The sequence below is a fragment of the Halichoerus grypus genome, chromosome 5, assembly GCF_964656455.1.
Source record: "Halichoerus grypus chromosome 5, mHalGry1.hap1.1, whole genome shotgun sequence".
Classification (NCBI taxonomy): domain Eukaryota; kingdom Metazoa; phylum Chordata; class Mammalia; order Carnivora; family Phocidae; genus Halichoerus; species Halichoerus grypus.
Genome location: NC_135716.1, coordinates 130964243 through 130976969, shown reverse-complemented (window position 1 = coordinate 130976969; position 12727 = coordinate 130964243). Strand labels below are relative to the sequence as shown.

At 34.1% G+C, this 12727-nt stretch overlaps 1 protein-coding gene across 2 annotated transcripts in view; it reads right to left on the bottom strand.

Moving 5' to 3' along the window:
* The window catches only part of ANKRD13C (ankyrin repeat domain 13C), a 94053-nt gene that overhangs the window by 25343 nt on the left and 55983 nt on the right, over positions 1 to 12727 (bottom strand). The window contains exons 8-9 of one of the 2 annotated variants that reach the window (XM_036116894.2): positions 12435 to 12566; positions 9009 to 9170 (exon numbers count right to left, since the gene is read on the bottom strand). In XM_036116894.2, coding sequence (XP_035972787.1) covers positions 9009 to 9170; positions 12435 to 12566 — 294 coding nt within the window. The remainder of the gene's footprint in view (positions 1 to 9008; positions 9171 to 12434; positions 12567 to 12727) is intronic. The other variant, XM_036116896.2, reaches the window with a different exon arrangement.

The window sequence follows — 12727 nt, the reverse complement described above, 5'->3', positions numbered from 1 at the left end:
CTCTATGTCTAAGGTATAAATGGGGCATTGGTTCCTGCTCTAACAATAATTGGTTAGAACAAAGAGGAAAAAGAACACCAAAAATTTAAGAGCAAGTATCAGTGACTTAAGAAACTCTGAGCACTTAAAATTTTATTATAAAAAATATTGTCAAAAATATGTAGTAAATATTAAAAACATGTCTGGAAAGGAGGTAGAGGAAGAGGAGGCATGGCAAAACTAGTTAAATGGCAAATAATTCCTCCTAAATACTATCTATAAGCTATTTCTTATGGAAATTAGAGCAAATATTTGCCTAAAAAAAAAAAAAAAGACAAAGCTATTCATTTACAATAAAGAATATAAATTCATTCTGAAAAGAATTAGACATTTATTTTTAAGAACTGAAATTCTATTAAAATGTGGCTTCAAATACGTATTTTCTAGGTTCTTGAAATTTTCAATAATGCTCCAAAGCCAAAAATATTTTCTTCAGTAATATATGTTCTATGCACATAATTTTAAAAACATCACAATACTGATTTTTTACTACATTTACTAATAGCATCTTTCCCAGAATTATATCTTAAGGTTCCCCCACTCCTTTTCCAACTTCAACTTCCCAATATTTTGAAAGAATTACTAAGACAGGTTAAACATGTGAATATACAGGAAGAAGCAATTATAACAAAGGCAGGCTGGAAAGGAATATACTTAGAGCAAAAACAGCTTGGGGTAAGGGTCCTAAAATCAAAACCTACCTTTGTTACTTCTAGTTTTGTGACTCCATATAGATTAATTTCTTTAAACCTCAATTTCCTTTCTATAAAATGGGGCAATGATACTTGTCTCATTAGGCCATTATAATAAATGAAATGATATATGAAATAATATAATGCCCATGCTAAAAACAACTCCAATGTTTTAAGCCAACACAAATAAGAAAGAAAAACTTGTTGAGATGACTATGGATTCAGTTTTTTACTGTAGAAACTGAATTTAGGTTTATAGTACTCCATTCAAATTAGGCCACTGGAGAATCCTTTGTTATTCTCCAATATAACGTAACACTTTGTATATAATGGTCACTAATTAAAATACATACATTTGAATAACTAATCTATATTTCACCCTGACTTTAAAGTTAATAAAGCATATATTGGTTTGTTTTTGTATTACCAAATATGACCTAGCAGCCACTAATTTCAATACTGATATATGTTTTTTTTAAACTCTGTTAAAATTTAAACATAGTTCATCATTAAATGTTTCTTGAATTCAATAGATTCCTCCCTTTGCTCTTTTTGACACCAATTTTTAAACTTTGCATGTTAATTTATATATACCTTTCCTAAAAAGCTTATGTAGGTTTAAAAGAACTACATTCCTAAAATTATCTACAAAATGCATTCAAATATTTCTCTTCTCCTTTAATGCCCACTATTGAATATAATTAAACTGCTATCAGTTTCATTTTGCTTTCCATGTGTTATCAAATTGTGTCCAGGGGAAAAAAACAAAACACACACACACACAAAAAAAAAAAAAACACACAGCTTATCTGTATCTTTTTTATAATTACATTTATCAATTCTATTTTGATGTTCTTTCATCCTGCACCTTACCTGATTCAACCAAATCAAACTATATGTATAGATGAGTATCTGATAGAATTACTATTTTCTTTAAATTTCTTCTAAATATTTATAATTGAACTCCAAAAAGATTCTCAAATGTAATTCTTCAGTTCTTCCCTATCAAAAGTCCAAACAATATATAATGAGATACATATTTTCTTTATTCTAAAACAGTAAAAATGTAATCTTATAAGGATTATAGAGTTAACAAATAAAAATATAGCCATGGCTCTTAGTAATCCCTAAGAAATTACTTATGCCAGATTGAAAATTAGTATAATGATTTTTTAAGATTCACACATATAAAAAAATCCCTTCTAAGGTCAGGAAAAAGGCATGGCACCTGCTCTCAATACTTTCATTCAACATTATTCAGTGTTACTTCCCAGTACAATAAGGTAAGAAAAACAACGAAAGGCTAAAAGACTGGCAAGGAAAAAGTAGACCTTTATTACCTGACATGAATATCTGTAGAAAATCCTAAGGAATCTACAAAAACTATATACCTAATATATTAATTTAGCAATATAGACAAATCATATGTATTTCAATCTACTATCAAGGAATGACTGGAAAATGAAATCTAAAAACATTACCATTTATGGAACCACTAAAAAATACTAAATGCTTGAGAGATAAATTCAGTAAAATATGTGTAAGACTTGTATACTAAAAACTACAAAACACTTCTGAGATAAACTATAGACGATCTAAATAAATGGAGAGATATACCATGTTCATGAAACAGAAGATTCAATATTTTTAAGATATCAAGTCCCCTCACTTTAATTTACAAATTCAACACTACCCCAATTAAAATTCCAGGTTATTCAATGCAGAAAGGATAGACCTTTTTTTTTAATGGTGCTAAATCAACTGGACATCCAAAGCAAAAAAAATAAACCTTGACTGTATATCACACCTTATACAAAATTAATTCATGGACTTAAATGTAAAATGTAGAAATTTAAGACTTTGAGCAAAAACATATAGGAGAAAATCTAAGGGACTTGGAGCTAAGCATAGAGTTTTTAGACTTGGTGGAAGTCATAAAACAAAAACTGATAAACTGGACCTCATCAAAATTAAAGACTTTCCCTCTTCAAAAGACCTGTTTAATGGGATGAAAAAAATAAGCTACAGAGTAGGGAAAAAAACATCTGCACACACATCTAACAATAAACTAGTATCTAGAATATATAAAGAACTTTAAAAACTCAACAGTAAAGAAACAATCCAATTAGACAATGGGCAAAAGACATGAAGAGACATTTTATCAGAGAGGATATAAATCTGTATATTTTATGGTAAATGAGCACATGAAAAGGTGAACACTGAGATATCATTAGCCACTAGGGAAATGCAATAAAACCACAATGAGACAGCACTATTCACTATCTAATATGCACTGAATATTTATATCCCTCCAAAATTCATGTGTTAAAACTCTAACCACTAATGTGATGGTATTTGAGGTGGGGCCTTAGGGAGGTAGATTTTTTTTTTTTTTATATTTTACCTCAGTTTTATTGAGATATAATTGACATACAACATTGAGTTTATGGTGTACAGCATGCTGATTTGATACATTTATATATTGCAAAATGATTGCCACCACAGCATTAGCTAACACCTCCATCCAGTCACAGAAACTATGTATCTCTGAAGGACAGTTGTATTTCTTCCATTCATGCAAATGCACACTATATTATTCTCTGTATTTCCAGTTTTTCGTTAGCTAGGAGAAAATTTAGAACTAAATGTAATGCTCAGTTGTGACAATCAACTTGTGCCACAGCCCCTGCACTTTCGGCTTATTCCTCAGCACTGCTTCTAGTTTTCCTTTTTTATTTTTCAAATATCTCTCTAAATGTGATCTTCATTATAGGTCTCCTCACCTCACGGAAATTAGATAGGCATAAATTATAAACAAGCACCAAGGCCCTCCTTTGGCTATCAGCCTCTAAGGTAGTAAAAAGAATAAAATGCTCTGCAGAGAGGTTTCCTCTGGGCCACTGAGCTATTCTGCCACCTCCTCTGCCAAGTGTATGCTTGTGGACTAGTATCATCCAATTTCCTAGGCCACATTTCTCCAAGATCACAACACCTATCCTGCACAGGGCTTCAAAGCAAAGCAAAGCAAAAGGAAACAAAACAAACCAAGCAAAATCTTGTTGGTCCTAAGGAATTCAAGAGAGCTGACCAACACAGCAAAAGCAGCTCCTACAAGGTGCCAAGGGCTATCCCCAACATTCTCACTGCAGGATTTCCCAACTACTCTTCCAGCAAACTTTTCTTTTTTTAAATTTAAATTCAATTAATTAACATATAATGTATTATTAGTTTCAGAGGTAGAGTTCAGTGATTTATCAGTCTTATATAATACCCATTGCTCATTATATCACAAGTCCTCCTTGATGTCCATCACTCAGTTACCCCCACCCTCCACCCCTCCAGCAACCCTCAGTTTGATTCCTATGATTAAAAGTCTCTTATGGTTTATCTCCCTCTCTAATTTCATCGTCTTATTTTTCCCTCCGTTCCCCTATGATCCTGTTTTCTTTCTTAAATTCCACATATCAGTGAGATCATATGATACATGTCTTTCTCTGACTTATTTCGCTTAGCATAATACCCTCTAGTGCCATCCACGTCATTGCAAATGGCAGGATTTCATTTTTTTGATGACTGAGTAGTATTCCATTATATATATATATATACACCACATCTTCTTTATCGATTCATCTCTTGATGGACATCTGGGCTCTTTCCATAGTTTGGCTATTGTGGACATTGCAGCTATGAACATTGGGATGCAGGTGCCCCTTCGGATCACTACATTTGTATCTTTGGGGTAAATCCCTAGTAGCGCCATTGCTATTGCTAAGTCGCAAGGTAGCTCTATTTTTAACTTTTTGAGGAACCTCCATACTGTTTTCCAGAATGGCTGCACGAGCTTGCATTCCCACCAACAGTGTAAGACGGTTCCTCTTTCTCCGCATCCTCACCAACGTCTGTTGTTTCCTGACTTGTTAATTTTAGCCATTCTCACCGGTATGAAGTGGTATCTCACTGTGGTTTTGATTTGTATTTCCCTGATGCCAAGTGACGTGGAGCATTTTTTCATGTGTCTGTTGGCCATTTTTGGATGTCTTCTTTGGAGAAATTTCTGTTCGTGTCTTCTGCCTATTTCTTGACTGGATTCTTTGTTTTTTAGGTGTTGAGTTTGGTAAGTTCTTTATAGGTTTTGGATACTTAGCCCTTTATCTGATATGTCATTTGCAAATATCTTCTCCCATTCTGTCAGTTATCTTTTGGTTTTGTCAACTGTTTCCTTTGCTGTGCAGAAGCTTTTTATCTTTATGAAGTCCTGATAGTTCATTTTTGCCCTTGCTTCCCTTGCCTTTGGATGTGTCTAGCAAGAAGTTGTGCGGCCGAGATCACAGAGATTGCTGTGCTCTCCCCTAGGATTTTGATGGATTCCTGTCTCACATTTAGGTCTTTCATCCATTTTGAGTCTATTTTTGTGGGAAGAAATTGATTTAGATGAGGTTATAAGGGTGGGACCTACATGATGGGATTACTATTCTTGTAAGATAAGGAGGGACCAGAGTGCTCTCCCCCACCTAAAAACACAGCAAGAAGTCAGCCATCTGTAAGTCAGTAAGAAAACCCTTATCTGAGAAGCAAATAGGCCAGCATCATGATTTTGGTCTTCCCAGCCTCTAGAACTGTGAAAAATAAATTCTTATGGTTTAAGCCATCCAGTCTATGGTATTTTGTTACACATCATGAGCTAAGGAAGACACTATCAGAATGGGCAAAATAAATAATAAAAAATAATAATAAAATAAAAAAAGAATGGGTAAAATAAAAATTGTGACAATATCAAATGCTGGAAAGGATGCAAAGAAACATTCATACGCTGCTTGCAAGAATGGAAAATTTTGGCAGTTTCTCACAAAACTGAACATTTAACTACCATACAACACAGCAACTGTACTCTTAATTGCACTTGGACCTGAGTACTGAATTTTTTTTTTTTTTTCCCGGAAGGGAGGGATGTGAACTCTTCATTATGGAGGGAGTTCTGAATGGACCAGAGCAAAGATAGGATCTGGGCATTCTAGAGATGAGTGTTGAAAAAGGACTTCAGCTACCTCCATTTGACCTCAGTCTGTACTTTCTAATTGAGTTGCTCTTTCCAGTTATCTTTTAACTCAGGGAAAAAAACCCTACAGGCACAGGATCCCCATAGAAACCTAAACTACTCCTTCAAGCAATAAGAACTGCCCTGACACCAGCAAGACCCTGCATGACTGACCCAAAGGCAGTGATCAACCTGAACTCTACTGTCCAGCAGCACATACCCACGTACCTTTGTCCCACATTTTCCTTACATAAACCCAGAAGTATTTTCAGCACTTTGGGTAGTCTTTGAGACATCAGTTAGCTGTCTTCCTGGTGTTGGCCTCACCAAAATGAAGTCCTTTCTTATTTCACCACTTGTCTATCTGCCTTTGGATCTTGTCAGTGGCAAGTGGCTGGCTCAACCTGGTCTGTTTGGGACCCCCCCAGAACCAGGTGCTCTTGCTTGGGCCCTGGTTACAGTATGAACAGTACACAGTGTAGACAAATCAGACAACTGGCATGAACTGTCCTCTAGAGCTACCAAGGTAGTGGGGCACACAGGGTCCTACAGCCCACTCCCCAAGGATCCCTTTGCCCATTTACCCCTCAAGCACACACACAAGCAGCCAGCTTCATGCATTCCCAAAGACAGCATTTATCTCAGAGAAATAAAGACTTATTATGTTCACACAAAAACCGGTATGTGAATGTTTATGGCAGCTTTATTCATAATGGCCAAAAACTAGAAACAACCCAGATGTCCCTCAACAGGTAACAGTTGAGCAAACTATGGTACATTCATACCATGGACTACTACTCAGCAGTAAAAGCAACAAACTATTGATTTACAACTGGGAAAAATTACCAGGGAATTAAGCTGAGGGGAGGGGGGCAGAAAAAGCCAATCTCAAAAGGTTATATACAATACTCTTGAAATGACAAAATTTTAAAAATGGAGAAACAGATTAATGGTTGCCAGGGATAAAGGACAGGGAAGGCACAAAAAGGCAAAAGGTGTGCCTATACAAGGGGAATAGGAGAAATCTTGTGGTGATGGACATGTTTTATATCTTGACTATAAATGCAAATACCCTGGTTATGATACTATATTACTGTTTTGCAAGATGTTACCATTTGAGGAAACCAGGTGAGGTGTATATAGAATCCCTCTGTATTACTTCTTATGACTATGTATGTGAACCTATAATTATCTCAAAATAAAAAGCTGAATTCAGAAAAATCAAGCAGACCTTTATGTAAAAATTGATTGATCTATATATTCAACATCCTTCTAATCAAAATCCCACCAAGTTTTTTATCTTTTGTAGAAATCAATGAGTTGATTTTAAATATTCATCAAGAACTGTACAGTTCAAGGGGCTATGCTTCACAAAGGAAATGTTTCCTTTGATTTCTGAGAAGTCAAAAGCTTAATTAGGTAATTTATTTCATATTATTTTGTTCCATTATATATCCATTTGGAATTAAACTATGTTTTAAGTTCAAAGTTCAAAACTACTGCTGATTAAAATGTCATTTAAAGTCCCCTTTAACAATTCAGGTGCATCAGGTTATAATCTCTGCCCTAAAGAAAATCATGTTGTGTACTGTTAAGCTTAAATATAGATAAATCAGACAACTGAAGACAAATGGCAAATGGCCCACAAAACTCTATTCTATAAAGTTTTGTTTCTATACATTCATCCTAAAATAGTTTATTGCCAAGCTTAAATAAAGGTAGCAATAACTCCCACCACAACAAAATCATTTTTTAAAAAACAAGTCCAATAAAATTTAAATCACAATGCAAGTCCAAAGAAACGGGCTTTTGTCTGGTTAATAATGGGAGAGGATAGCAGCTTTGTCAAAGACTGAGCTCAGCATTCCCTCTCTCAATTCATCTGCATTTCTATTTCCTAATGAGTATATCATGTCCTCTATCTCCTACTGATCAAGAGATCAGTAAATACCAGAAGACTTCCAGAAAATGAAGTCCTGTGAGGCTCTATCCCATGGACAAAAGAAAAAGCTGTACAAAGGGGATCCGGAAGGAGGGGCCAGGATCACACTACACTGGCATAATCACAACTTCAACATTTAATGAGGAATCTTAGACATTTTATATCCTATACTTATTTAACTAAACTACAGCTGATTCACTAAACACAGGAATTTTTGAAACATTAAAATATTTTTCTGGCACGTACAGCATTACCATGAATTAGCTGGAACCTGGCATACTGTTCTGCAAAGTTTATCTGTCCCTAAACATAATCTGGCACAATACCACAGGAGAGAAACTAAACATTCAAGGGATTCAAGCCTCCCCATAGTAACCTTTAATCTTTTTACTACTGTGACTCACATTTGACACTTCAAACCAGCACTCACACATATGCGTATTTATACAACACATACATCCCTGAAACTATTATTGCATAAAGTAATGACCTACACTACATGTCATGTGTTCTGGTTTTACTCTAACATCTTTATTTAGGTTCTAATTTTTTTCTCTTTTAAAAAGAGTGGTCAAAGCCCACTAACTCAATTTCATAACCTACTAAGGGGTCCCTATGCCACCTTCAATTTGAAAAACACTGCTATACAACTGTAGTTAAATGTTAACATTTGGGGAATCTTGATGAAGAGTATTGAGGAATTCTTTGTACTATTTTCTTTGTACTTTTTTGTAAATCGAAAATTTTCAAAATAAAAAATAAATTTAAGACCCCATCCAATTATCTTATCGGGGAATAAGATTGCAGAGGCAATGATGTCTCATATACCTCTGTATTTCCTAATTTTCCCTCCCCTTTCCCTACTGTCACACAATTCTTTACATATAGCACGCTCTCAATATACATATCCTAAATAAAACTTATGCGAAGGTAGAGATTAGAAATGACTTCATAATGGAGGTAAATCTTTAGCTGGGCCTTCAAAGCAACACAAGATTTCAGTTGGTGAAGTAGGAAAAAGAAGATATGCAAAGGGACACAGATTAAAAATTAACACTGGATTTCATACTTATAAAATGATTTTAATCTATTAATGAAGTCTCAAAGACCAAGAATAGATTCAAAAAAATCATCAAAGGCCCTATCAAAGAAAAATAAAAGGTGATGTATAGTAAAAAAATAAAATAAAATAAAAATCTATGAGTGTATTTAGTGTACTTATATAAACTTAATGAGTGCCAGGAATGAAGTCTACCCTCTCTCTCCTTAGAACATTATAAATTAGAAGTAAATATTATACCTCAAAATTCTGTTCCATTATGTTTCCACCTTTACTCAAACTCTCCATAATGGCCTTATTTCGAAGAATATCTTCTTCACTAAGATGTTCTCTTCTTTTTCTTGATTCTAAAACAAGTCCATTCACCAGATAAAAGTCTGCCAAAAAGTTTCCTACTCTTTCCTAAAACGAAATTAAATAATCAAAATAATAAAATATTCAAATATTTCAAAATAATAAAACAAACTAAGTTTATCTTAGATTAAAAATAAAGTTTCAAAGTAATATATGTTTTTCCATAAACATGTAACATTTAGGTGAAAATAAATGTCCTCTGGTAACTGAGCTTATCAAATTATCTTACACATTCTACTAAATAGAAAAATAAATTACACATCTCACATTTGTAAAGGAAAATTTAAAACACACAAATGAATTAAATCTAAATAAAAATACCACATAGTATTCCTTTAGAATCTACTCCCAAGTAGCACAAAGCTATCTGAAAACTTTATTTAGCTGATAGTCAAACATCATGAGTAACAAGGAAGGGTCAGGGATAATTGCTGTTCCCATTTTATAGATAGAAAAGAAAGTGGAATAAAAAGAAATATTCTAATTCACATAGGAATCTCTAGCACAACTAGAATTAATTACCTGCTCCAATACTCTATTCTCTAATAAGTTCTAACTTCAAGTTACAGTTGCTTGCTGCTTTCAATAATGAAAAGAGAACAACAGCATAGTCTTGCTCCCCAATATAATTACAATTAAGTGTTTACTTTATGGATTTGGGATAAGGAAACTCAAGTGATATAAATGATAGCAAGGAAAGAGTTGTTATTTCCTTTCAATTAAGACCTCCTTCAACATTAACCTTCACCTTTTTCAGACCCATGGGTTGTCAGTTTCAAACACCTTACTACAAAAACCATGATCAGTAACTTACTGAAAACAAGCTTCCCATTTCTACCTGCATGCAGATCACTTGGTCTCCATTTTACTGATGTTTTCTGGCATTCCAAAACTACGTATTTAGAGTTGTTTCCATGTCCACCTTGCTTCTGGTGGCCTTGTTACCTGTCACCAAAAAGTAAAGCATTCTGCCCGTTTCTACCTACAAAATGGGAACCATAAGTATTACTGACTCCCTCCTTACCTGTCAAAGATTTAAGAAGATCACCTAGACTCTGTTCAAGAGCTTTGAGCTGCTTAGCGGTAGCCCTAGATGAATAGCAGCTTCAATTTTTATCTTCTCTTGAGGTGATCCTTCTAATGCTGTCCAGAAGAACAGAGTACAAACAAATAAGACTTCAAGCCAACAAATGGATTGCAGTGTGGGAGCTCACAACTGGGAATCCTATAATACTATTTGTTGCCAGACAGGCTTAGAAAATAAAGTTGATGAGCCTACATCTAATAGAATTTATTTGTGGTTGAGAAGTACTCAGGAGATAATTCTCAGTTTTTGAAATCTTATAATGAAAAAGCATTTATTAAAAGTAAATCATATCAATAAAAACTTTAAATATATATTCTTCATAATCCAGCCATTCCATTTTTTGTTATCTATAATAGACAATGCAAGGGCGTGTAAATGGATGGTAAACTCAACATCATTTGTAATAGTAGAAAACTGGACACAAATGTGTGTCATTCTTCAAAATGGCCACAAATAAGAGACTAGATAAATAAACTACAATATATCCATCCTATGGAATACTATGCGGTTGCTAAAAAGAATTAAGTGGTACTACTGATAAGAAAAAACTTTCTAAACATACTAAAGAGTGGGGGGAAAAAAGCTGCAAAACAACAGACACAATATAACACTAGAAAAAATAAATAAATATCAACAACTAAAGCTACATAATACTTTGTAGAGGATTATGCATTTGTATATCCTCTAGATCTTTTTTTATTCTCTGCATAATCCTCTATAAAGTACTTTGGGGGTTGAGTAGTAATAAAGGGGTACTTTTCAGGTTTATTTATAAGGTTGTGTGGTGGTTAATTTTGTGTCAACTTGGCTAGACTATGGTGCCTAGCTGTCTGGTCTAACACCTGCCTAGATGTTTCTATGGAGGTATTTTTTTTTAGATATAATTAACAGTTGAATCAGTAGACTTGGAATAAAGCAGATTACGCTCCATAATGTGGGTAGGCTTCATCCAAACAAATGCAGGTCTTAGGGCAAAGACTCAAATTTCCTGAAGGAAAAGCAATTCTGCCTCAAGGCTACAACACAGAAACCCTGCCTGAGATTCCAGCCTACAGATTTTATACTCAAGACCACATCAACTCTTTCCTCAATTTCCAACCTGGTAGACTGCTCTAAAGATTTCAGACTGGCCAGCACCTATATTCATATAAGCCAATTCTTTTAAATAAATTCAATCTCTCCCACACCCCTCCCTCCTCCTCTTTCTATGTCCATATCTTTATATATAGATATACATGTATCTACATGGAGATATACAGAGATACAGAAAGAGAGACCTCCTACTGATTTTCCTCCTCAGAGAACCCTAATACAACTTGTTTTTGTTTTTCCAGTAAGAATATATTCATTTCTATTGTGTGTAATAAAACATAATTTTTAAAGCCTAATTGTTAAAAGCAGTAAATCCTGGCCCTCACCTATGTGATGATTTCTTCTTTTTTTTTTAAGATTTTGTTTTTAAGTAATCTCTACACCCAATGTGGGACTCGAACTCACAAGCCCGAGATCAAGAGTTGCATGTTCCACTGACCGAGCCAGCCAGTCACCTCTGTGATGACTTATTCTTAATTTTATTTAAAACTTTATAAAATGCTTCTTCATATGTCTAATTAAAAATTTCAAAATATATTTTGAATAGTCTTATATAACCTCTTACTGACAGATGAAATGGGAATTAATGGAAAGAATTTACAATTCACTAATGAGGGAACATCCATGGAAATTTAATTTAATGACAGTGTTATAGAAACAGAAGTTTATTTAATTTTTTTTTTTAGGAACATAAGCTTCTTTTAGTCATATATAAGGGATACTGAGAAACGGATATTGAGTGAGTAAATAGTTTAGAAGTCTAAAAGTAGAAAGAAAAAAAAGATCCAGGGAAACGAATTCAAAAGTGTATCCCTCTTTGTGGTCTTAAGGAATAAAAGCATTAGAAATGTAATGGAACCATGTGGAGACACTGTTCCCTGTAAATAACGAAGCAGCTGACAGCAAGAATCTTTCTCAACAAAATTCAAATGAGCTAAACTTTCTCTCCTGGCTTCTGTAAGTGTATCTTCCAACTGTAAACAACCATTATAATTCCCTATCTGGATTCAGGAGGAGGGAATAAATCACTGGAAGACAATTCCAGTAAGCTACTTCTTCCTGCATTTCCACCACATTATCTTGCAACAATTTTGAACAATTTTTAAAGTTGAAAAATCAAGATTTATACATACTGTTTTATCTTCCCGAAAGAGCCATCCTGTTTGGGCACGCGTGAAAGAAATTGATTTGGTTGATAAAGTTGCAGAGTAAATGTCACTACTCATTAAAATGTCAACCTCTTCTTCCGTTTCCATCTCTGATTCCTGCAGTGGGGATAAAAGTTAAATACAAAAATCTAGGTTTTCAAAGGTTATTAGTACTACATATGAAAATATCAACAATTAAAATATTACAGATTTCAAAAACCAAAAAGGACAGGTTCTAAAAAATGTGAAGTGCTACTTATTTTAAAAACCAATTACAG